Source organism: Athene cunicularia, assembly GCF_003259725.1.
Source record: "Athene cunicularia isolate RWA chromosome 3 unlocalized genomic scaffold, athCun1 chr3_part1, whole genome shotgun sequence".
Taxonomy (NCBI): Eukaryota; Metazoa; Chordata; class Aves; order Strigiformes; family Strigidae; genus Athene; species Athene cunicularia.
Window position 1 is genome coordinate 31,790,573 of NW_020799097.1, and position 27,275 is coordinate 31,817,847.

Genomic DNA, 27,275 nt, shown 5'->3' on the forward strand with positions numbered 1-27,275 from the left:
ATCTTCAAACATTCAAAGATTGTTGCACTTATTTGTCAGTGTTGAAGTGGACAAAAAAGGCAGTCAATGTTTCTAAGATGCAGAAAGCAAGTATGACAGCTTCTACACTATGATTGTTCTAGTATGCACAGTGAACTTGTGCTTGCTGGACATATCTGCAAAAAAGTTAACTGACTCAGCTGCAATACTGAACATAACTATTTTACCCAGTTTCCATCTTCTGCATTGCTCCATCAGGGTTAGAAGAGCTCCTTTCAAGCTGCAACTATAAAGTCACAAAACTATCATTGATCCAGCAGTTTAATATCTACAAATTCTCCAAGAGTGTGGTAGGAATCAGGCTGTTAAGGAACACTCAAAATTGGTTTGCTATTTCAGTTATTTACTGCTTCATGAAAAAGTGAACATAATCAAATAGCTACATTTCTTTTATTTTAAAGAATTGACGTTAAAGTGATTAATTGGTAGTGATATGCTACTAACTTCTGAATTTTTCAATACCCGTTTGATGTCTGCTTAAAAGAAAATCAGTAGCAAAGGAATGCTTTAAGGTTAGACAGATTTTAAGTGGTTTCAAGCTTTTTGGCTGTTAATAAAAATAAGTCAACCGGAAAAGTAAAGCATTCTAAAAAATAGGTGTGAAAAGGTCATTAAATTTGTCAGTAGACAAACTGAGCTTTGTAATATATCCTTTTCGGGATGGAGGAAAAAGGATCATTTTACAGTTTCATAAGAAATCAAATAATGCTTATTAAATGTTTTGGAAAAACTACTGAGCCAATTACAATCATCCTTCAAGGACATGCTAAATGAGATGCACAAGATCACTCAAAAATTAATCTGCCTATCATTGTGCAAGTAATATGTTATTTTGCCTTGAATTTAAATACAAATCTGGAGCTGACAACAACTACTGCATTAATACCTAAGGCAAAGTAAAACCATTTCAATGCAAAACACATTAATGAAAGAATAGATGCAAAGTACATCATCTGTGAAACTGTTTTAAACAAGCCCTAATTTATCTTTTTCTTGTTATATTTGATGTTTATAGAAATGGAAAGCTGTCAGTATAAATCATCAAGGTCATGGATCTGCAGTCTCCCCGAGGATAACTTGTTCACACTTCTTACAAAACAATTTTAAATATCAAGTGCTGTACTTCAGTATTACACATGATGTAACACCAGAAAAGTAGACTTGTGTTATTAAAGCAACTACTAATTCAAGATTAAGGTAAAAAATTGAGCCATACCAAGAAATAAGTTTAAACAATGTTACTCATTTGAACATTACAGATGTCTTTCAGAAGTACATGTAGTTATGCTCGTCAGTAGCATCAACGTATCTATCATGAACATCTGTACACTTTTGATAAACCCATTATTTTATTATTTACTCTTAAATAGTAAAAAATTTAGAATGCATACCTTCCCCAGTTGCATCTTTCTCCCCTTCCCAGTCTTCCAAAGTATCAAGAACAGGCTATTCTTCAGTGTATTCACCAAGGAAATGCAACAAGTGTGAGGTTTAGTATTACATTCTAGAAGACCATGCTATTAAGGATCACCTCAAAGTAAGTCACAAGAAACGTAACTGCAGCTTCTGTGGCTAAAAAATGCTTTTGTATTTTTACATGCATTCAGAGAAGCATGCAAGTTCAATACTTGGTTGTACAAGAAGCAAAACTTACTGATGATGGGAAAAGTAATTTGCATTGCTTAGATTCAAAGTATTAAATGCTTTTTCCTAGAACAGGCATATTCTCCCTTCTACTTACAAAAGATAAATAGTTTGATAGCTGGCAGTTTTTGGATTCATAAGTTATTACTATTCTCTGACATGGGATAGTCTTGCAAGAGTTAGTAGTTACTAAAACATCGAACTACCTACTTTTCTGAAGATGTTACATACTGTTTTTCAAAGTGCCTACTGCACTTTTTTGAACATGTTGTATTGAGGTGAATAATTAAAAGTATCTACTAAATCATTTTCTCATAAAGTAACAGATGTGATGTAACAAAAAGTTGTCCCTGAGTTAAATGAGGTTATAACAGTAAGACCAGTATTGTGGAATTAAAATTAATCCAATAAAGAACCTCTTACTGTCAACCACTGTTCTCTCAAGCTTTCCATCAGCTAGAGCCAGAGAGGACATCTCATACCCTGAGGTACACCACAGTAAGTGTCACCCATTGGTACTACTGCTAAATCCTGCACATAGTAGACAGACTGCAGAACCACTGAGGTTGGAAGAGACCTCTGAAAGTCATCTGGTCCAACACCTCTGTGAAGCAGGGTCACCTAGAGCTGCTTGCCCAGGACCATGTCCAGATGGCTCTTGAATATCTCCAAAGAGACTCCATAACATCTGAGCAACCTGTGCTTGTGATCAGTAACAGTAAAAAAGAGCTTCCCAATCTCCAGATGGTTCTGCCTGTGTTACAGTTTTTGCCCTTTGTCTCTGGTCCCATTGCTGGGCACCACTGAAAAAAAAAAAAAAAAACAACAACAACTGGCTCCATGTTCTGCAGCCTCCCTTCAGATATTTGTACACATTGGTAAGACTTTTCCTGAGCCTTCCTCTTCTCTAGGCTAAACAGTGCTAGCTCTCATCCTTTCTTCACAGGAATAAAGTCCCTTAGTCATCTCTGTGGCCCTTCATTGTACCTGCTCCTGTAGTTCCAAGTCTCTCCTGGATTGGGCAGCCAGAACTGCATACAGCACTCCAGGTGTGGCCTCACCAAGGCTAAGTAGAGTGGAAGGATCACCTTCAACAACCTGCTGGCAATACTGCTCCTAACGCAGCCCAGGGTACCACTAGCCTTCTCTGCAGCAAAGGCACATTGCTGGGTCATGATTAACTTGGTGTCCACCAACACCCCGACATCTTTCTCTGCAAAGCTGCTTTCCTGCATATATTGGTGTCTAGCTTTGTTCCTCCCCAGCTGCAGGACTTCGCACTTCCCTTTGCTGAACTTTGTTGTGTTCTTGTTGGCCCATTTCTCCAGCCTGTCCAGGTCCCTCTAGATGCCAGCACAACCCTCTGGAGTATCAGCCATTCCTCCTAGTTTTGTGTTACATGCAAGCTTGCTGAGGGTACTCAGTCCCATCATCCTAATCATTAATGAAGATATTAAACAGGACTGGGCACAGTATTGACCCCTAGCATATACCACTGGTGACTGGCCTCCAACTAGACATGTCACTGATCCCCATCCACTGGGCCCAGCCATTCAGCCAGTTTTCAGTCTGTCTGCTCATCCAGCCCATACTCCATAAGCTTCTCAATGAGGATCTTATTGGAGACCCTCAATATGGGCCAAGCTGGGCTTCCCAATGGGAATCTGGAAAAATGCACATCACTGATAAGAGATGTTAGGATGTTATAATAGTATAGTAGTGTGACTAGAACTGAAGGCTGAAGTGGGAAGCATTACTCTGAAAACAGTTTAGTTCAAATGTGTTCTTCAGAATACTACTTTTGAAGCTTCTAGAGTTAAGTGCTATGCATATCTGTACATAAACTTGCTTTTCTGATATTTTTTTTTAACAGTACTGTAGCAATAGGAACAAGGAGTAAAAACAGTACTCACCTAAACTGTTGTTACAGTCAATTTCAAAGAAATCATGCTGTTAAAACAACAGTATTCTGCTTTGCCACACACCTAATCAAGTTGGGTTTTTTGGTCCTAACCTGTGAGTTTGCTGCACTCCGTAAAAAGTGAAGTTTTTGGAAAAATTACGTAATTCAATTCTGTGCCCGCTTCCTAATAAAACAAGTAACTTGGGAAGAAAAACTGCTCATTGGAATGGCTATAGTAAAAAACCAAAACCAAAGCTAATAGAACAAACGTTTACAGGGCAAATGTAAGAAGCAGTGTGAGAATTTACTGTTACAGATTTTTAATAAGGTGAAAGACTTGTCAAAAACAATTAAGATGTCTGTTTTAGCTTACCCTTAACATACTACCTTCAAAATGTTTAGCCTCATGCTAGACACCTTTCATATTCTTTTGCAAAGAAGTGTTAGAGAAGCTCTCTCTCATGCAGAAAGATAACACTACTGAAACATTCGGACTCATGAATCATGGTCCAGAGAAGCCACACTTTCCACATTCTGCAGATTGTCCCAAATGTCATCACTTGAAGTGGAAGAAAAATTTGCGTGTTCCAAGTGTGGAGTTCACATAGTCTCTCTAAACACTCGTTTTACTTCTCCTATTCATCTTCCTCGCATCTCATTTCTATTCTCATGATTGGCATAGTGTTGAAAAATGCCACAAAGCATTTGCTCCTTTATATAAATGTTAGCTGTTGACTCCTGAAGATATTTCATAGCAAGCATAAAACTATTTCAAATCTAATTTGAATATTTGCTTTTAACCAAGAACACCTGCAAAAACATACACCATCTTCTGTATTAAGTCATCACTGAAAGTAGTTCTGAGGAAGCTCTGACCTTCCCTGGAAGAAGCAACTCCTACAGTAACTCCTGAAGCTGGTAATTTTTATGTTAATACCCTCCCAGTGTTTTACCTTCAGGGGTGATATTCAGTACACATTACTAATCCTTCTCCAAATTCATAAGTAGTGTTTCACAGAAATTGAGGAATTCAGGAATTTTTCATACCAAGTAAGTTTAATTTCTCTAGGATCTTTGGCTTTAACAGTGTATTTCATGCTACCCCATTCAGAAGCTAGGGAGAAGCTCACTAGTCAGTGAAATTCTGCATTTTTCTTCAAACTATGAGAAAAGCTCTTCTCTGTATGTATCAGTAGGTCAAATTTGGTGACCTGATTTTTGATTTTTTGAAGCCATAGAAAATAAAAACCAGAAAGCTAATATAACAACCACAAACTGCAGTGTTATGTACCTTTCTATGACACTCAGTAATACAAGTCCTCAGTTGTCAGCATCCAGCATAATGCTTCAGTTTGTGCTGTCACTCATGCGCACCCTCCCCACAAAAAAATCCAAACATAACAAATGTTACAGTATTGTGTGACCTGATAAGAAGTCTGTTCTTTGTTGCATTAATAGCTCACCATGTACTTCAGAGTAATACATTAACTCAAGCTGGGCCTTAACAGAGGTCCAGAACACTGGGCCAATACTGACAGTACTCCTTGAAAAATAGATTTTAACTATATTGGTCATTGGGGTAAATTTGTTAGTTCCGTAGTTTAAACTGCAGCCATTCACAATCTAAATAACACCAACCTTCTGTATCCCTCCTCATGCAGAAACAGGAGAATATGCTTTCATAAAGCCTAGGAGCATACACATGCAGAGGTTCTTTTTCTTTCAGTATGTACTTAAACTCAAGGCTGCCTGCTGCCAGTGCCAAAGCCTCTATTCCCCAACTTCTCACAGTATTGTATATTACCACAATGTAGAAGTGCAATTTTAGAACACCCATAATCTAATTCTTCACACTGAAAGCTACACAAAGCAGTATTGTTAGCCTATGTCTGACTAATTGTAGAATGGATAAATTGTACTCCAAGCAACTTAAATAGAATCACTTGATTCATCTGTTTCATGGTCTTCTCCCACAAATAACATTTTAAGATTAAATCAGTCAACTGCAGTCAATGCAGGCACAGCATTTGTAATTACTACTGTAACACAAAATACTGAAAGTAGGCATTCAATGTAAAACTGTTCTTAATTAGCTATGAAAGCATTTGCTAACACATCACTTATACAACCTTCAGGAAGTGTTCATTCAAAATAGATTTTTTTTCTGTAGAATAAGAAGGTGAATATGAGTATACAGAAAACCAGAAACACCTGTTCTAAGCTTCCCTTTAACAGTACATTTGCAACACTGGCAATGGAGCAGACTAAGGCTATTCAGAAGTCAGAGAAACATCAAAAAAAATCAGTTATGACTGTACTACAAGTCCTCAACTCTTCACTAGTATAAACCAAAGAGCTGAGATCACCAATGTTCAGAGATAAGAAAACTCAGATACCACACATCATGTCCCCATCTATTCTCTACCCTTTTTTACAATCATCTGCTAAGTATTTGAGGAAAAATTTGAAGTAGCTGTCTTTGTTCTTGTGTTCACCCTTACATAAAAGTATTCTCTTTTTGTGCTAAAAAAAAAAAAAAATCACCATTCATTATCAAACAGTGGTTTGATGACTAAGCACAAAGGCCTCCCACCTTTAGGAACTGGGACAAACAACTTGATAGGCATGCAAAAGTCCGGCTGAAAAACACAGGAGCTTAACTACTTGTCAGATGTCTAAAGTCAGAGGCAAGAGTTACAAACAATGTCTTACAGACTTGCCTGTGCACTAGTGCCTTTGTTTTATCTAGAGGTGATTTTATTTATGCAAGACTAATACAGCAAAAAGCCCCGCAATGCAGAGGAGTGGGAAGTTACCAGAAGAAAAACAGTTACTCCTTTCAGAATCATGCTTCTCTTCCCAAGTGGAGGAAGAAGAGTAATCCAAACTAGTAGAGACTGAGCCAACCTCTTCATAAAGCTTCAGGAAACATGACAGTCTAGGAATTTTTCATTGTTGCAGTAACTACTGCCTTAAGTCATACCCCTGGGAAAAGCCCAGCCCACAATATAAACTGGAATGCAGGTACATGGCATTCACATACAGTCAAGGTCACACTTGCAATTCACTCTTCAGATCATGAGAGCTGCACTGCTCATGCTGTTGCAGGTAGAAATTGCTTACATATGGGAGCCTGACCATCACTGGCAGTAGGCAGTGTTATAATAGCACTAGAGCATAAAAAAGCCTATTCCTGCACAACTTTGAGAACACAGAGCTTCAAATAAGTTGTTTTCATTGACTCATTTGTACCTCAGCCTACCCATGTATCAAAGCCAGCTCACTGTTTCAGCATAAGATTCTACAATTGCCTGCAAACAATGACAAAACACACTGAGGTGGACAACCACCACCTCCTGTGTGAGCTTATCCCTAAAACTTCTGTGAAACAGCTGCTCTATTTCTCCCACCCTGCCTTAACACCTACTGTAAAACAGAATGGATAGTTTCAGAAGGATCAAATACAGCAGTTAAAAGCAAAGTAAATAGTAATTTCATGCTCCAGGCATTTGCATGGACAGCTAAATGGGAGTTTTCAAAGCAACAAATTAGCCTAAAATCTCAGTAATTAAGGTTTTCAGAGAAGACTATTTTAGTTATCATACTTGACGTTTTGCCTTATATCCCACCCAGTATTTTTGTACAAGTCCTAAATACAGCAAGACTAAGGTAACAACATTGAGGACAGAGGTATTGTCTTCATCTGAGAAACCAAAGACAACCCAGCACACATTGAGGTTATTGAACATTAAATGGAAGTCACATATTTCCAGGTTCAGCTAGTTCTGAGGACAGAATCATATTGTGATACTCCGCTGAATGGTGCCACTATTAATCTGTGCTCAAAAATAAATAGGGAAATATGATAACATCAGAAGCAAGAAACATCAGTAATATGTTAAACTTCCAAATGCTACTTTAAAAAATATCGTTTACATTTCATTCAGCAATAAATGTGCAAGATAAAACAGTCTTGCAATTTAGATGCTTATGGATGTTTACTAACAGTTATAAAACCATACTTGGGTAGCTCTTTGAAAAGCCAACACTGAGGATACTCTCCCAGCTAATGAGTTTGGTTTAATGTTATCTCATGGAGGTTAAAAAACACTACATGTGCTCTGCAGTAATGCAATTGAACAAGAGATTAATCTTCCCTTCCATAATTAAGGGAAACAAATTTAAAAGCTGACATGTTATTACAGGATAAGCAAAGGTCTGGATCTGTTTTGACTAGCACATTATCTAGATGTCAGCAATATAGCCTGAATGATTTAGTGAACCATGTCAGTCAGAAAAGGCTTAAAGTAATAAAATTTATGATTTGGGTCAAGGTAAAGCACTTAGTGGGCTGAAAGCAATTCAGATCACCTGAGATGCCTACTAGCTGACCCACCAAATTGTCATCCTACCTTACTGCACAGAGCCTGATCACTGAGCTGCCAGTGTTCTGAGAACCTGTACTGAATTGCCTCCCATAATCCTGCTGTAATTTACACCAGCTGAAGTCACTACTATAAAGAGAAAGAAAATCAGCTATGCTTGTTATTCAATTTAGATTTGTTTAAGAGTCTAAAGGTAGTATTTAGCAGGTATTTTACCCCCTTACCCAGTTATGACTAAAACACTCTTCCCTCTTTCTTATATCTTTGTTCTACAACAATTTTATCTATTTATCCTTTGCCTGACAAGCTAGCAGAAAACACTTCCTTAGCTAGCAATGCTTCAAAATAACTTATTGCATGAACTATTGTTATGGAGCCACTTAAAATTCACTAGCAAAGTTATGTGGGAACAATTTCACTGTGTTAGAGCCAGGCTGCAACAGAAGAGAAAGTTATTTTAGCAAGGACATGACTTTAAAGATTAAAAGCTATCAGGAAAACACTGACTCCTCAGAAGTTTTAAAGCTTTGTCTGAAGTTATCTTAGGCTTCAAAGCCTTATTTTTATTGCAAAATTTTACCTTGATGACAAGTTAATACATATAGCATTAAAAACAGGCTGATTATTCAGTGACTGAAGGAATAGAACAGATTGGAAAAAAGCAGGTGACCACATGAACACCAAGTGTTGGTCAAAGCTACTAAGTTAAAATGGTTCCTTACCTTTCCACGTAAAAGCAAGAGACAAGCAGTTCAATTAACATAGCCTTAATGGTATGATTTACAATCAGTTACAGAATGAACACTTTCAAACCCTTCTAAGCCACAGAAAGGAGTACAATAATTTAGTTGCATGCTTGGGGCTAATCAGAATATTCCTGAGGCTTTAAAAAACAAGCCTCTGAACGGTTTCAAACTACTTTTAACTTTTAGCTATTCTTGATTTAAGGCACACATCACAGAAGATACTACAGATTTTTATAGCTAAAACTGAATCCCAACTTGCACAGATATCTACTCTTACTCAAATTCTAGAAATACAGCTCTGAATCTATGCCCTGTTAAAGACATAGCTTTTTCATTTATTGAATGAACAGCCTTTTACAAAAAGAAAACACTATGACTGAGCATATTGTGCATACTTTTTTATAAATAAATTTATTCTGCCAAACTTTTCATTGTAGAGTTCTGTAGAGATAAAAACATCAACTTAGAAAAGTCACAGTAAATTCAGTATTATAGACTGATGTCACATCCCAATTACTTGGTATGACAACTCAGATTTGCCAATTCCCAGTTTAGAATTAAGGTGAAACAAGACCAAGGATTCTTCAATTCATAGCACTATTTTTATTTGCTCACAACAGATACTGACATGAAACTTTGTCAGTAAGCCTTACAACCTCTGCAACAAGCAGTAAACCTCGTAACACACCAACAAACCTTACAACATACACAGACTAACAGCATATCTTATAACATGCCCCAACAAGCTGCAAACATGCATGGACAAGCCCTGCCTTAACATGCAGAAATACAGAGATAGAAAATGAGAGAGAGAAGGAGAGAAAGAAAGAGTAAGAGAGTGAGAGAACAAGACAAATAAGAAAAGGTTTCACCAGTCCTAGTTCCAGCACTGGTCTAGCCAGCCTAAGGGTCCAGTTCGAAAGGCACAGCCACCTGGGGCTTTGAATCACATCCTCTCATAATTCCTTGCCCTCTTCCAGGTGGGCACTTGGACTCATTAGACTACTCAGGCATCATGAACACCCTAGGCTTCTCAAATTCTTGCTTTGGTGCATACATAGTTTGTACCTTCAGGTTCTTCTGGAAATGGGTCGGTGGGGGAGCCTGGGGGCCACTGGGGAATTACTCCCCCTCTCAGCAAGTATGACCATTTTCTGACCTTTCTTCTTGGCACATGTCATGTGAATGGCTTCTTTATTGGCTCTTTATACAGTTGCTCAAGATTGTAAAGTTCAGCATCAGAAATGTGTGGTCCCACCTCTGCAGGACCCCTTCCTCTCACTGCATCTTCCCACCATTATCTGCACAGCCCTGGTGTTTCCATAGAAACAGTTTCCTTTAACAAACTTCTTTATCAAATGTTTGAGACATTAATTATGGTTTCATCAGACCATCACAATTGACCAGACCAAGTCTAGGTTACACCATACTTCAATGCATAAAGCAATATTTAGTTCTCCACTGCTGGATGGACAGAAAAAGAGACAGAAGTTTAAAACAGGAGGAGCCAGTAAATGTGTTACAAGTCATAAGGTATAATGTGACCTCCCATTGTAGAAACACATTAAAATTAATTTTGATCTGTGTTCAAGTACTGAAGTGGTTCTTAAGTGTGCGGTAAAAAAGTTATTCCTCTCATTCCAAGAACTCAGTAGTGTTTCAAACCATGAAAACCCAGAGCTAGAAAACACTGTTGAAACTATTTAGTATGACAGTTTCCTGTACAGGTATAGCTTGTAATAACTGCAAGTATGAAAGTAAAGGGCTGAAATTTTCATAACTTACTGTGTAAGTGATAGCTGCCAACATTCCAATCACAGTCAAGGAACTAATGGAAAACGAAAGAGCAGTCAAACCATCTGAAAAAAAAAAAAAAAAAGCCTGTTGAAAATTCCTACAGGGGAGGTATAAGAACATTTATTCCTGAATTGGTTTCCTGAAGACATTTAAGTTCATTAAGGAGGAAAAAAAATTGAGATGTAGTTGCCAGCCATAACTCAGATGAAAACTTCACTAGCTTTGTCAGCAGTAGATCCTCTTCCAATACTGCAAGAATAGGACAGCCATCTCACCTCTGCTATAAGTTCACAGATGTTGCATTCAGTCAAGTGGTTGACTAGCCACTAGTGAACTTGCTCCCACAGCTGCATAACGTCTCTTCAAGACTTATTTCTGGCCTCCACAGGGTGCTATGGCAATTTTACACATGCATTCTGGATGGTTCATCTTGGTTTTGTTTGTTATCACCTGTTTTCTAACCATAAAGCACTAACAGGAGAATCAAGCAAGCACTGATCCTTCAAACAACCAAACAAGCCAGACTACAGGCCTCAGCTTCACTCAGACCACATACAGCCAGATATATAAACTGGAAAAAGGTCAGAGGACTAAGGAATTGCTGTAGCCTTACTATGACTCTAGAAATGAAAAGGGATAAATAAAAGTCTCAGCAAGCTCATCCCCAAAGGCAAACTCCCTGAATCCTTCTACATAATTTTTCACAGCAGACCTGTCTCTACACTCACTATGCAGGCCACAACATGGCAAGATTTTTTGATTAAATAGTAGCATAGAAACTTATAGGAGCTATCATCCAAATTAACTTTAAGCAATCATTCTCAATTTTGCACCCAGTCATAAGAACTAGGCTACTATTTAGGGATCTCCCCTATGTCTTCCCCTCCCCTCTAGTTAATTAAGCAATTTAGAGCACAATAGACTTTTTTACTCACATAGAATTATTAGCGAGTTTCCATTCTTTTTTCTTGAACATAACATCAAATATTCACAAACTGAAAAAATACTGTTATAGTTATCCTCTCAGAAGCCGAATCTTTCTTCTGACAAATCCTACAGGACTCCTTCCAAAAATACCAAAAACTAATTGAATAGCACAACTAAATCCAACTTCACAGCTCAAACCTTTACTTTGTTATTTTCCACAGAATCATCTAGGTTGGAAAAGACCTTGAAGATCATCTAGTCCAACCATTTTTGCTAGATAATACCAAATAACTTCCCTAAAAGTAACAACGGTATGTATATAAGTTTCAAATACTACAGCTATGTTTATAACTGAAAATAAAAAAACACCCAAACTCAGCACTATTTCCCCTTCAATACTTGTGAAAATTTTACCTATGTTCTGAATTTTAGGGGATAAACCACACAAATAATTGACCCCTTTTTATAACATATTACATAACATAAAAACCATATTTGATGATCCTCCTGTACATGTATTTGAATCCAACATTTGATGTCCATTTTAAAAGTTTAAATTATGTTCAATGGAACAATAAGAAACTGACTGAAAAATTGATAATGGTATACCAGAAGTATATTATCAGGCTCTGCCTCTGTGGGTGAGTTTGCATTCCTTTTATAATCCCACTACAACTGAATAGACATAAAACAAACATCCAAAATTAAGATCTTTGTATTTCTGGGTTAACTGCAGAAAGACAAAGGAAAAGGCTAAGTTAATATAAGAACAGGAAAACAGGTTGAAATAGAGACAACACAGAAGGATTTTGTCCTTATTTCTCCAGCATCTGGAGCACAAAACAACCTTTTGCAACCATTCTGACTGGGGACTTGATGGCTGTAGAATAGCTCTACAAGAACCCTGGAGGGGGGTGGGGGGAGTCTTGACAGACAGCAATCTGAAGATAAACCAGTGTGCTGTAGCAGCACAGAAGTCCAACAGCATCCTGGACTGTACCAACAGGAGCACGCCCATCTATTAAGGGAACAGACCATACAGGGAATACCATAACCAGTTTTGAGGTCCCCACTACTGGCAAAATTGATAAATCTGAGAGAGTTAAGGGAGAGCTAAAATTGGTCAGGGGTTGTATCACATGCTATGCAGATATGTTGAGGGAGTCAGGCTTGTTCAGGCTGGAACAGAGACAGCTTTGGAGAGACCTAATATAGCCTGTCTGCTTATCAAAGAGGTGGAGACCAGGCTCTTCAGTGCTGCACAGCAGCTGAGTGTAAGGCAATCATACCCATGTTGGATAAGAGGATAATTTTTTTTTTTTTTCACCATGAGATTAAAGTCTCCGTTCCTAGGGATTTTTCAAGAGCCAGCTGATAGAGCTCTGTGCAACCTGGTCTGACCTTATACCTTCTTGCATGCAGGACACTGGACTAGGTGACCTGAAGTCTGTTTAGCCTTAGCTATCCTATGAGATTAAAAGTTACAAGGGAATGCTGGTAGAGTCAGAAATCAAAACCAGACTTCCACAGCCAAATCTAGCATCTTAATGATTAAAACTTCCTAGAAAAATAACATCAGCTACACTACACTTCTATAGCAAAGACATGTACAGATCTGAATATTTGACAGCCACATCAAGGCAGCCTAGAAAAATTACCTTACATCTCAACTACTGTCACTACCTGGATAAAGAGTTAAAGCAACATTTTATTCTACACTGTCAGAATTTTTGTGAAGCAAGAGAAACACAAACAAGCAGACAGCTGAAATTCTGAAAGAGCTATGCACTTGCCCTCCCTATCTCCTATGCTTGCAAGCAGAGCTTACCGCAAAGCACATATGATGAAAGACTCTGAAAGGGTGTCAAAGGCAACAAGGGCTTCTTCAAGTATGTAAGTGGAAAAAGGAAAACAAGGGCCTGTTGCTGAGTGAGGCAAGGGCCCTGATGACACAGGACATGGCTTCAGTAAAAGCAAATCACACCTGACAAATCTGGTTGCCTTCTACAATGGGGTTACAGCATTAGTGGATAACAGAAGAGCATCTATCTCTTATCTCTATCTCTTATCCCTGATATCATCTATGCATACTTGTGGAAAGCATTTGACACTGTCCTACATGACATCCTTGTCTTTAAATTGGAGAGACATGGATTTGATGGATGGACCATTTTGTGGATAAGGAACTGGCTGGATGACCATAACTCTCTCAGTTCAACCAATAGCTTGATAGACATCTGAGTGGAGAGCAGTGGCAAGTGGCATTCCTAAGGGGTCAGTATTGGGACTGGTGCTATTTGACAGCTTTGTTGGTAATATGGACAGTAGGATTAAGTGCACCCTCAGCAAGTTTGCTGATGACCCCAAGCTGTGTAATGTGGACAACAAACTGGAAGGAAGGGATGGAATGCAGAGGGACCCAGGCAGGCTCAAGAAGCAGACCCATGCAAAACTCACAAAGTTCAGCAAGGCCAAGTGCAAGATCCTGCACATAGGTCAAGGCAATCCCAAACACAAATACAGGCTGGGCAATCAGTGGATTGACAACAGCTCTGTGGAGGACTTAAGGGTATTGGTGGATGAAAAGCTTGATATGAGCCAGCAATGTGTGCTCACAGCCCAAAAAACCATCCTGGGCTACATCAAGAGAAGTGTGGCCACCAGGTCAAAGGAGGTCATTCTCCCCCTCTACTCCTGCTTGAGTGGGTCCAGAGGAGGCCATGAAGATCATCAGGGGACTGAAGCACCTCCCTTATGAGGACAGGCTGAGAGAGTTCAGCCTGGAAACCTCTGAGAAGACCTTATAGCAGCCTTCCAGTACTTAAAGAAGGCCTACAGAAAAGATGGGGAGGGACTCTGTCAGGGAGGGTAGAAACAGGGCAAGGGGTAACAGTTTTTAACTGAAGGAGAGTAGATTTAGATCAGATCTAAGGAGGAAATTCTTTACTGTGAGGGTGGCAAGACACTGGAACAGGTTGCCCAGAGAAGCTGTGGCTGCCCCCTCCCTAGCAGTGTTCAAGGCCAGGTTGGACAGGGCTTTGAGCAACCTGCTCTAGGGTGAGGTGTCTCTGCCCACGGCAGGGGGTTGGAACTAGGTGATCTTTAAGGCCCCTTCCAACCCAAAGCATTCTATGATTCTACAAAGAGGCTGAAGTACTGCATGTCATCTTTGACTCAGTCTTTACCAGCAATACCAGACTTCAGGAAAAAGGCCTGACAGACCAGGGGAAAGGTTGTAAGGAAGATGCACCCTTGATGGAAGAGTATTAGGTTACAGAAACTGGACATACAAAGTTGATCGGTCCTGAAGGGATATATCAAGTGTTGACAGAGCTGGCAAGTGTCATAGCAGGGAATTTTTAGTCAGTACAAAATTCCTAGAATAATGCAGGATACTACTGGATCAAAGCTTGTAGCATTATACCCTAAAACATTCAGAGAGCAGCCAAATCTCTGATGATACACAGAAGAGTGACACACAAATATTTGTACAGTTATGCATTTGGATTAGTGTTTGTTAAGTAACTTTCATTTACCATTTTTCTGGATACATTTGGAAAGTGATATCAAGTCTAAGCTCACATATAAAACACTTTCTTCACATCTTTGCTCTGAAAATATACCCTAAATACATGAACTGCATAAGCTAAACATGAAATACAACTTAATGGAGTTTGGCTTTCAGAATAGTTCTTTATTTCCCTAGCATAAGAAGTATAACAAATGCAAACAAAACAATTTTAGGAGAGGTAAATACTAGGAGCAAAGGGGAAAAAAAAAATCATAAGACCCATAGGATTTTCCTGTCTAAATAGACAAAACCACTTATGAAAGTCTCATGTGATACTGCTGTGAACAGCAGCACCACATTAAATAGGTAAGCACTTGGAAAACATCATATAATAAGATAGACACTCGCCATACTCAAGTTCACTGATTTTAGGATATCCAAGTAACATTTAATAGCTGTGTTGAGTGAAGACTCCATGGAATTATGTTCCCCTCCCCACCATTAATATCATTAGAATCTGCTGTCAAATGGGGACTGTAATGAAAGCAGGCACCGGCAGTGTCTCCTCTCTGTACTTGAAAGACAGTTCTCATTGTTTGAACGAAAGAGAACAATCTCATTGCAAAGGTGAGCAGTTAAGAGTTAGAAAATTGTCACCAAGAAAGTAAGTTTTCTTGTTCGACGATGAGTATGTCAAAATAAGTCAGCAACAAGTTATACAAAGCTCAGAACAAATCTCAAACTTACGACTACTTCCAAATTCTTCAAACAGGAGCTTCACTTTCTCCCACTCTGTGGAATTCTTCTTGTTGGGAATATCCAGAGGAACAAAAGCACTGTAACAAAGCAAAAAAAGTCATTATCACCCTAATTAATCCAGTATCAGAAGAATTCTACTTCCAAGTTAAGAAAACAGAAATCCATTTATTCCTGAAGATGATGTTTCATTGTAATCACATTCCCCTCAAAGACTGTACTAGGTCAGAGTACACATGTGTGTGCAGTATCAGGTCTGAGGTCAATGAAGTGATTTTCTATTTACCAGTCCTAACCAAGGTAAGGACCCCACACTCAAACATCATTAGAAGATGTATTAATCTGATTTACTATCCTAGTTTTGACTCACATACAGAGGAGTAAAGACTTTAAGCATCAACTGAGACAAATATAAATCACACTTAAAAATTAATGATTTCCACACCAAGCATTAAAGGGACATGTTTATCATCCATTATTGCAACTAAATAACACATTTGTTGCATTCCTTTCCTTGTTGTGTAGCTGTCCCAGAGAACAGAATGGCAGAGAAATTCAAATATTTTTGACCTTCCAATAAGCTGAGACAAGAAAGAGGACTCAGAAGAATGTCAGGTAGAACAGCCTTCTGAGTAGGTGATAGCTTCTAGCTGTCACTTGCCCCATCTAAAGTCCACCACCTCCATAGACAAAACATCTAGTTTTGTAACAACTGGAAAACAAGTACCTCCAACACCAATGTGAAACTGTAGCTTCCAGACATAAAACCAGAACGCCTACAAGTCACAAGGAAGTCAGATTTGGAGGGAAGCATTTTAGGTAAGGAATGCAAGACCTTGACCAAAGTCCATAAAAAAACAACATTCACAAGTATCTTTTGGATTTCTGTAAGAAAGAGTATGTAATCAGATCCCTGCTTGAAGTCCCAATAAACAAATGCATAACAAATATGTATCTTCCAGTAGCATGCCTCAAACTTCAAGTATGGAACATATGCATGTATTTCAAAAGGTAAGTGCTAAACTAACTACATGTACTTATAATCATCACATCAAAACCAAAACGGCACTCTGCAAGCAAAGTAGAAAAACTTTAAAAATTAAAATATTAACTTTTTTTAAAAAGTTTGATTTTCAGCTTCTTGACTGTGCAAGAGCTAGATTAAGGCTTTAACTTCAGTTGATTAAAAGCATTTACTTAAGTTGATGCATGCTTGCTGACTTTAGGTTTTGTTCCTATATCTGCCTCTAGCAGTATTTCCCTCTGTAAAATAGCATCCAGGCAAAAATCAAGACCAGTATTAACATAGTTAGGCAGAATTTCTACTTATGAGAGATAACAGATATCTGCAGGTTTAATTGCTAAAAAAGGGTTAAAATAGGAGACTGGGAAGCTACATGGCCTCAAGTCCTTTTATTTTATGATCAGTATGAATTTTCTGTGTGAACCACATGCAGGGAAAAACATCTTAGGATATTTATAGCTTGCTTGAATCCTCCCCCCTCCAAGAGCAATAAGGTTTAAATTATTTTCTGAGACTACCTACAACCAGTATGTCAAAGGACACCAATCAAAGCAGAATCCCATTATATACACTCTTCAATTAGTACTCAGCTATATCATGACTGGAGGAGATGAACAGGCACAGAATCAGATGTCCAAGTTCTGTGCAACAAGTGCTTCAAAGGAATGCAGAAGCTATGAACTGACACACCTTAGACCCAGGCAAGAAGGAATCCTATTCCCCCTCCCTGCCCCCAAACTAGTAGCAAAATAGCCCAAAGGCTAACTAGCCCACTTGAACAGGATTTTGGCCTCAACAGGCCACAAGAAGAATGAGAGCAAGTTAGCATGCCTAGCCATCTACAGATCTGCATCCCGTCCACATTCCCAAAGGATCTCTGAAACAGAGCCCACCCCTTGCACCACAGCACACTGCAGTTTAGGCCTATTCTTCATGCACACTAAGCAAGAAGAAATTTGACAGAAGTATGGGCTATTTTGCTATGTCAACTAAATGGTCAACACAGCCTGAGGGCCATAGTAGCCATCAACAGAGTAAGTTTCCATGATAAATAACTCCATTCACTTTATCACTGTGACACAGTACAAGTCAGTCCATTGACAGTGAGCAGAGTACAAGTGCCAGTGTAGGGTTTTATAGGTGTAGCTGAGAATTCAGTTAATGCAGATGTGTTTCCCAAAACACCGCAAAAGACTCCAATGGAGCAATGTAAGCATCAAGGTAAGAATAAGAATAAAATATACCTAAAGTTCAAGATTAACATAGCTTTTATGGTTTCTTTGAGGACTACTGACCAGGAAAGAGGTAGGGACTTCTTGTCTAGATCTATCTTCAAAGGAACCAAGCTACTGACCTGTTTTAATTATACGTTACTTTTAAATCCATCAGAACAGAGGTTGTCTTGATGAGACACCAGTCATGTAAGCACAAAAAGATCAACTATTTGCTAGGCACTTCATAGAAAATACTCCAGCCCCTCTTGCTCTTGTAAACTGTGTGCATGAGTGTTCTAGTCCATTAAGCCAGCCTCCTAAAATTAAATTCCATACATAAAATTTCAGTCTGTTTTAGTGTTAGTCTGATCCTGACCACCAGCAAGAAAGTTTCCTGCTACTGCCAGATACAGGCAGCAGTACTTCAAGACTGCTTCTTCACTACCACACTCAGTTGAGCCCCTCATGTAGAAACTTCAGCTCCAACACATACCTCTTTTCTATCACACAGACTTCTGAGGCTGCTGTTTGCCCTTGCTGTGCAGACAGATGACTAACTTTAAGACAGATAAGTTCTCTAGCAAGGATGTACATAAACACAGAGACACCCACTTTTTAAATATATATGTAACTATACTAGAATCAAAGTTTACCTTTTTCTTCAGCAGTCACCTAATTTGCTTCCCAAACTGAGCTGTTCAGTCTTCTAGCTTCCCTTAAAGGGAACAAACAAGAACTATATTCTTCTGTAGCAGCATCTTAAGTAGCAAGGGTGCTTTTCCGTTCCAAGGGCATTAGGATGATACTACTATTTAATCATTATAATTTTAAAAGAAAGGAAGAAGCCTCATACATATAATAGCAGAAAAACTATTCCCATTAGAATCCAGAAATAATACTAAAACTCTATCAGTATGTAAAGGGGTTTGGCCTCTCTGCAGCAGATATTCCTGCTGTTTAGATCAGTAGGTTTCAAGTCTGCACCTATGGGAGAAGCATGGTTCAGTAACTTAGTCCCAGGCCAAGTACTACACCTGTCTGATTTGCAAGTCAATGTCACTATCATATGGCACAGTGTTGGGGGGATCATGGAAGCTGCTGTAATCTACAAATTGTGAAAACTTTAAACAACAAGCCTAGGAACACAGAGGACAATTCAGAAGTCAAGAACCAAGTTCCATCTTATTGGAGGAGAGGAACAAACATGCTTTAAGGATTCAGTTGACACCTACTAGAGATACTGCAAAATATTCTAAACTGGATATATTTATTATACAGCATACACAATGTATACCTATGATGTGAGTCAAGAGTCAGAGAAACAGCTTTCATCAGAAGCTTTTAGTAGTATTTCTAGACCATGATTAAGATAACTCAAACTCCTTTAGTCTCTCATGATAGCAAATATGTTACTTGCAATTAAAAGCACAGACTTAGAAATGCATTTATCAAAACTAAATCAATAATCTAATAAGGTGGTATACAATTAGAAGTGTTAATTTCACTCTAGTTTCTACTTGACACTCCAGTATTTAGATAGGGATCATTTATCATACATTTTGTGATTTTTACCAACTTTATTGCTGCAGTCAAAACGCCAAAAAGCTTATGACACAGCATACATGAGAAACATCCAATACTGGTGTGCATGTCATGCTTAATGGTGATCTTAAATTGAGTTTGTAATACTGCTTGGAGTTTCAGTAACAGCACTTGCTGCAAACAAGTTAACCATTTAGTAATGTCTGCCTTTCAAACAAAGGCCAGCAAAACCTTGATCATACACAGCTATGTCAAGTATAACACCACATTATACTTGTCCTCCACAGAACACTTCATTTAGGAAAGTACTAAGCACTTAACACCTGCTCATATTCCTAAAAAGCTATTCAGGCATGTCTATGAAAGCATGTGATAAGAGGCAGAAAACAGGAAGATGACAAATATTTTACTGCCTGTTGTACACTGAGATATCAATACAGTTGTAAACATCATAGCTATCATCCTTCATGGATGTTCACACTGCACAAACAGGCAGAACTTGGAAACACATGTACCTCCACAAGTAAACCATTTTAGCTTCCAGTAAAACTGTTACTTTTCAGGTACCTAATTCTCAGGATATTTAAACCCTATTAGAGGTTAAGGTAGATATTCATTATATGGATCAAGTACCTTTTAATCTGCCTTTTTAATCTTGCACAAAACAAAGTTCTGTTTGGGCTTCTATTTTGTATATGCCCTGTTAATGTTCAATAAAGATACTTACCCAATTAAGAGAAGAACTGCACAAATTGTGATGAATCCCAGAGTATATTTGAACGCAGTTTTAACCTGCTGTATATTAAAGAGAAAGTTAACATACTAACATAACATAAATCCAAATGGATTTATCCAAGAAGTTACAGCCAAGTATACTTAGCATAACAGGTGTTCTACAAAAGAAGGTCCACATCAAACATGAGTAGTTTTAGATACAAGTCAGAAGTATACGTTCTTGAAGAGTCTCATAGCTTGAGAACTACAAACAATGACATTGAATTATGTATACTTCCATCAAACTATGCACTTGAGCAGCTGTGGCCAGAAGCCAGCATACATTCATTCTGTGCAAATACACTCAATGCTTTATATTATATCTATGATTAGAAGTCTTTTCCTCATGTTAAGGTTACAACTGAATAGAGGGGCAAATTATCATGATCAATCATTAAAAGATTCTTTAAGAACAGCATTTTAATTAGAGACATTAGCACCTTACTGGCATGTATCTATTTTATTCCTTGGAATGTCATGCATGTCAAAAATCTTCAGTGCATTACAAAAATAACCAAGTGCTAACTTCAGGTAAATTACTACTGCCTACTTCAAGAAAAAAATGCAAATGCTACAAGGAGGAAGGTACTCAAATTGCTTCTCAGAATCAGTATATTCTTCCTGTCTTCTAATTTAAAAAAAAACTGTTTATACATGTTTTCTATTCTAAGGAAAAAATCTCATGTAAGAATTTTTAACTTCCTGTATATGAAATCAAGCTCAAAGGAATTTGTAGGAAGCATAAAGAATTCATGGCAATCAGATGTTAATTACTTATCTCACTAAAGTTTCATTTCATGTGAGACCAGTGCTTGGAACAGACTGTCAGACTAAGTGTTATTAAGAGCTGCCTCAGTATTTCAAAGGAACTGTAGCCAGACTTAGAAATCCTATTAACATTGTAGTATTCAAGTTAGACAATCATTCTTGCTTTCATTTTTGCCCATATTCATTTGTCTTTTCCCTTCTTCGTGCATTTGCTAGAGTGAACTTACTGAGCACGTGTTGCCATCATCTTCTTCCTTCTCCTCATAATAGAAATAGACAAAGGGAATCCACAGAAACACGCAGAACAGTATGATGGAGTACAAAGCTAGGAGAAAGAATTTAATTAAGTGAAGAGACAAAGTTACATTGGCACTTCATTTACTGCACAGTAATTCAAAGGAAAAAAATCAAACATTAGTTTCCTCTCATTCTAGCTCTTAATTTCAAGCACTGAAAAGTTAATAAAACTCACTACCCAGTGTATAAACTACTACTGTTTTGTGAACTCCAAAGGACTTACAGCACCAACCCTTTCAAAGGATTTCAGTTCCACCTTTGATTCAGCAATGATAAAAAGACTGAAAGTAATCACCTGTATGCAAGTCATATACAGGACTAGCACACTAGGGAAGAGGTAGCATAGCAAATAGTGAATAAAAGCAAGCTATGACACCTAATAACTGAAGCTGTTCACAGAAAACATATATACAAAAAAGTAACAAATTTAAAGCTATTTTGATCACTGGACTCCATTTCAGAGGATGTTCTACTATTAATGCAAGTACATTATAGATGGAAGGCACGGTTCTATTATTGATAATCCAAATTTTAAAAAAATAGAACAAGCCATAGCAATACAGTATCATCACTTAACATCCCTTTCTAGAAGACAGCACTAACTGGAGGTTGCAACATTTATCCGAGTGGTCACTAAATTGAAACAGTCATATTGTCATATTACTTTGATGCACAGGTGATCTGAAAAGACATTAAACCAGCTAGTTTTAACATAGTGAAGGGTTAAACTAACACACAAGTCTTCACAAACACTAACTGGCAAATTTGAAGACCTTAAGAAAGCTAGTCAAAATCAACTGGACTGATTAGCCAGTGATATGAATGGAGAAGACCAATTTCAGATCAAGATTTTCCAGTTTAAATCTTCAGCTCTCTATGAGGTTACATACTTTTAGGACATAACTATTTAGCAAAATCCTTCAACACTTCAAAATACCTTATACTATGAACATTTCAAAAGTCTATTAGGAAATAAAAACTGTCAAGCACTATGTCACATTATTTGCACCCCCACAAGAAATGAATCCTAGAATAGTTAGCCAAACCCTCAAAATGTTAGAAGTACCACACAACCAAACACAAAACTACCCCTTTAAGCCAGTAAGTCACAATACCCAGGACCACAGAAATCCTGTGATTTTGCCTCATTCTGCATAACTAATTAGTGCCCTTCCCACTACTAACCAATATAATTGTCCCTAACTTAAATTTGTGGCCTCTAATCTTGGTTAGTGCTCTCTTTACAGTATCCATGTGCTTCTAAGAAATCTACCATTTTTACTGAAGGTGGTATAGAAGCCAAATAAAGTGTCAGCACCTAGAACCTAAAGGTAAATGACAAATTATTTCTAAACATAGTTTAATCTTTGGACAAATATTTATAGGTGTTAAAGGTATCTACTGTTTAGAGTGCTGATTTAATGTGGCAGCATAATAAACAGAAAAAGTTTTTGATTAGTTCATTAAGCTTTCTCACATTTGCCAAGAGCATATAATCCAGGGCTCCAAGACACCTTAAAACTTCAAACTCTGAAATGTAGCGTTCTTAGACCTTCCAGAACAGTACTCAAACTGCTTCAATATTATGAATGCTTTCAGAAATCGAGCTTCTAATCTAAAAATTTGGGGGGTTTTGTACTAGACTACACTTTGCCAGTGAATTAGGCGAGTTACATATTCAGCCCACAGAGGTCACTGCATGAAAAGAAAATATCCTCACTTCCAAGTTTCACTATATTAACCTCAGCATACCTTACCCATACAGGGTACACCCATAGCTCATTAGCCAATGTGACCGATTCATGTTTGTTCCAAGGGGATAAAGGAAGAGATACTCAAATTCAAGAGAATATCTGTGAACTGTATGAAATAAGGCTACCATTTGGCTACACCAATCAAACACTGGTACTACCTAAATGAAGCTTAATTCAGTTTTAAGAGAACAGCTCAGACTTCTGACAGTAAACTTAGCTTTTTGAATTTAAGCTGCTACTGTTCTGTTACTAAACACATAGTTAATCTAGATATGGAATTTGTTTTATATATTATATTTTATGGTCATATTATAGAACTATAAATCCTTTTCTTTCTGAAAACTGTTTCCTGACACTTTCCTGCAACTCTTTATACTAATGTCCAGTTTTCTAAGTTTTTCTGATCTGTGACAATATATTAGCAGAGAACTACTCTCAATGTCTACTAACCGTTATACTTATCAACTTCTTGTTGAATTGTCTTATTTAATTGGATTGAGGCTGTTGAATCGATGTACAGTTTTACCAGCCTTAACCAGGTTTTTACAAAGCCATAACACAAGCATCTGAAGAACACACAGTGAGTCAAGTAAGCACAGTTTAGTTAACTAAACCCATGGTTTAGTCTCATTTCAGATCAAATTAACGCCTTTCACACAGAACTCCATCAGCTCAGGCCCTACACCTTCTTTAAAAAACCAAAAGGCTATACTGGCTATTAAACTAGTGGAAGAATCTATTAAGATCTATTTCTGCAAGACTTTGCTAATAGAACATCCTTTCATTTCTGTAGTTCAATACAAATTTGAGAAAATACAACAATCCTGTAAAAAAATCAGTGTGGAATGCAAAAGTAGAGTCAAATCAATGGTTCATCAAGACCAGTACTGTCTTCTCCATGGTGTCAGAAGGAGGATATTTTTAGAGAAAGTATGTGAGCCCAGTCACCTATTACAGTTTCAGCTTTTAGGACTCCCATCACTGCAGCATCCTGGCCTATTCCCTTTTCCTACTCAAAAGTCCATTTCAAGTAGGCAAGTGACATCACTGTTGTGGTACTGATAAGCAACTACAGTATGCTTTGAGCAGTAATAAGTGTAAGTGGATACTGAAGACTCATCTGATCTTGCTTGGTCAACTATTTCTGTGGAAAAGCTTTCCATTTCCACTCTCATTTAAGAAATATGATTAGGTCAGGTTTCTCTATCACACTTGGCTTGGTCTTTAGCTAAACTAAATCCCTCAAGCTACAGATGAAGTATACCATAGGAGTTGATTCTAGATTCAAGTCTTCTCTACCTCACAACCCATTCATGACTCCTAAAGCATGGACAAAAGCCACACTACAGAGCTAGATCATGTTTCCAAGTTAAACACATGGGTCTTACCTAGGAATTCAAGACTGGATAGGTGTATCTAAAGTATTCAGCCATAACTATTTACTTCTAAACATAGGTATCTGAGAAACAAACCATAAAACGCATCAGCATTCCACACCAATAACAAAAGAAAAAACAGAATCTTATTTACTTGACCACAGCAGTCAGATGCTGAAATGCCTTCTTCAGTGAGCATTAAGAGGCAAGTCATATATGATCCCAGGAGGGGTCTTACTTCCTCCTCTCCACCATCCACCTGGCCTATTAAAACTCTTCTTTGCACCAGCTTCAGTGTTTGCTCGGCCTTGTGTTGGGTCACCTTAACTTACCACACTGGCAGAAAAGAGCCTCAAATCTAGCAAACTTGCAGCTTAGGTGGCTAACACCTTGGACTGCACTAGGAAGAGTTGTCACCACGAGATGGCAGAAAGTACTTACCCCTCTCAAATCAATATGGTCTCACCAGCACTTCAGAATTGGAGCGCCATGTCCAGTTCTGGGCTCCTCAGTACAGGAGACACACATACTGGAGAGTCCCAAGAGCAACAATGATTAAGGGCTTGAGCATCAGAGAGCTTGGACCATTCAATGGGAAAAGATGGCTTTGGGATGTGTATAAATGTTTGGGTGGGACTGAAGACTGTGGCATTGTTTTCAGTGGTGTCCAGGGAAAAGATAAAAAGTGAATGAGCACAAACTGAAATATGGGAATTTCCATTTAAACAAGATCTTTTATTCTGTCTGCCGTCAGAAACTGGAACAGGCTACTCAAAGACATAGTAGAGTCTCCATTCTCAAAGATATTCAGAATCCAATTGGAGAGTGGCATAAACGAGCTGCTGTGAATAGGAAATATGCAGAACTAGATTATCTCTAGAGTTCTATTTCCAACCTTAGCACTTCTATGAGTCAAAGTAAATGTTCACCGATTTTGAAATTTGGGTTAGCAAACCACAAACATCCATCAAATGCCAGTAATGGCTCAAGCAGGGGGACAAAAAGCACACTAGCATGTGGCTGGAAACAGGACCTCTTTTAGCACAAATAGTGCACTTAAATTTCAAGAGAGCATCAACATTTAATACTTAAGTGATAGCTTAAATAGTAAGAAGCATAAACTACCAAAATTGAGCCAAGTTAATTTCAGGTGCAGCTAAAGCTTTGTTTCTGTCAACACAATTGTTGAAGTCAGACCTGTACAGTTACAATGATTGTCCTTGGGGGTTCTTCAGGGAAGACCTTGGGAAATCCCCAAGCAGAAAATAATACATACCTTCAGGCAGTTCACAAGCCTGGCAGGTAGTCACCTCCACCTAAAGTGAGGAACAATCAACTTCGGTTGCAGTTTTCTGTCCCACAGACATTATTTGAACTCAAGAAATAGTCACATTTCCTTCTAAATTATGCTTTACTAAAAGAGCTGAAGTTCTCAGCCAATGCTGACTTGTAACCGATGTTTTGTATTAAAAACCTTAAACTCTTATAGCATATTCTGCATCAACTCTGAGACATGATCTGCACACACAAGTTTCAGCATGAGACTAATTCCAGAATTTTCCATCTGTCACAAATGCTCTGCTGGCATTTAGACCTTAATTTCACCTTGGATATGCTCTCTAAGTTATGGGCTTTCAATCTATTTCAAGACAAGATTTAATATTACAATTTGATGGTAAATTTACATGTAGTAGCATAAACTCCAACATACACTTAATATCGCAACAGCTCTGCTAGTTCCTCTGTTGAAAAACCTTGTTACCATAGTAATTTTATAGGACTAAGAAAAAAATAATTTGAAAGCAGCTTTGCATTTTCTTTTCCCAAGCAAAATCATTCCAAGACAAACGTTTTTGTTCATCCATCAGAAGATGTCTTAAAACTGCCTGTGAGAATTTAGTTAGAACTGAAAATTAAATTTATAGCTCATATTGCTAAAGCAATAAAACATTGTTCCTATTATAATACTAAGGAAACTTTATAAGATTTGGCAAAGTTCCCATCAACAAGACAAGAGACTGATCATCTGGTTTTTTTAATTTTATTTTTCAGAACTTATTAAAAAGGAAGAGAAGCACCTTTCATCTGCTCATACAAGTTAGCTCCCCAAAGGCAAGCAATTGCCTGTTATTCTACCCACTAAAAGGGTTGTTTTAATTCCTGGAAAGCTAACCTTCAAACTCAAAGATCTTGCAGCAACAAACAGCCCATCAACCAAGTGACAAAGATATTCTATTCCCCTAACTCCCCTGTGACCTTGTGGCATGACTGACTGTCTCAGCTTTCATTATTGCACTTCTGTGGACTTTAGTTTTAAACCAGGGATTGCTCTGGTTCAGAGCTCCAGCCTTTGTTTCAAAAGACATTTCCAGTGGTAGTGCTTCAGGCTTCTGATACATCACAGAAAAGTGCTCCACTGTACTAACAATGGTTCCTGCCACAGTCTAAGCAACGTTCAGCAAGAATTCCTTGGTAATGTCTGCTTGTTTTAAAGATGTTTCTCAGAGAGCAATTCTTATAAAAATTACTCATTTCCTGCTGTTTTGCATACAAAGACACCTAAACAATGAGAAATGTAGACCTGGTAGTAGTCTTCAAGTAAGTTATAGCAATGGTCCCTTCATTATGTTTTGACTTGTTTTTTTTCTTATCCTAGTAGTATCCAAGGGCAACTAGGAACAACACCAGGAAAAAAGAATATCAAAATGCAGCAGGTAGAAAGAACCAAAATATATTCAAGAACTGGGAAGATTTCAAGCAGAGTACATGAGATCAATATAGTCTCTCAAATCCTTTTGAGGGTCTATGGGCAGCTCAA

At 38.0% G+C, this 27,275-nt stretch overlaps 1 protein-coding gene across 1 annotated transcript in view; it reads right to left on the reverse strand.

Annotated features, from left to right (window-relative positions):
• Nucleotides 1-27,275, reverse strand: part of LMBRD1 (LMBR1 domain containing 1) — an 86,618-nt gene that overhangs the window by 45,652 nt on the left and 13,691 nt on the right. Inside the window, exons 3-6 of the mRNA XM_026845392.1 lie at nucleotides 21,258-21,355; nucleotides 20,216-20,283; nucleotides 15,700-15,788; nucleotides 10,503-10,576 (exon numbers count right to left, since the gene is read on the reverse strand). Coding sequence (XP_026701193.1) covers nucleotides 10,503-10,576; nucleotides 15,700-15,788; nucleotides 20,216-20,283; nucleotides 21,258-21,355 — 329 coding nt within the window. The remainder of the gene's footprint in view (nucleotides 1-10,502; nucleotides 10,577-15,699; nucleotides 15,789-20,215; nucleotides 20,284-21,257; nucleotides 21,356-27,275) is intronic.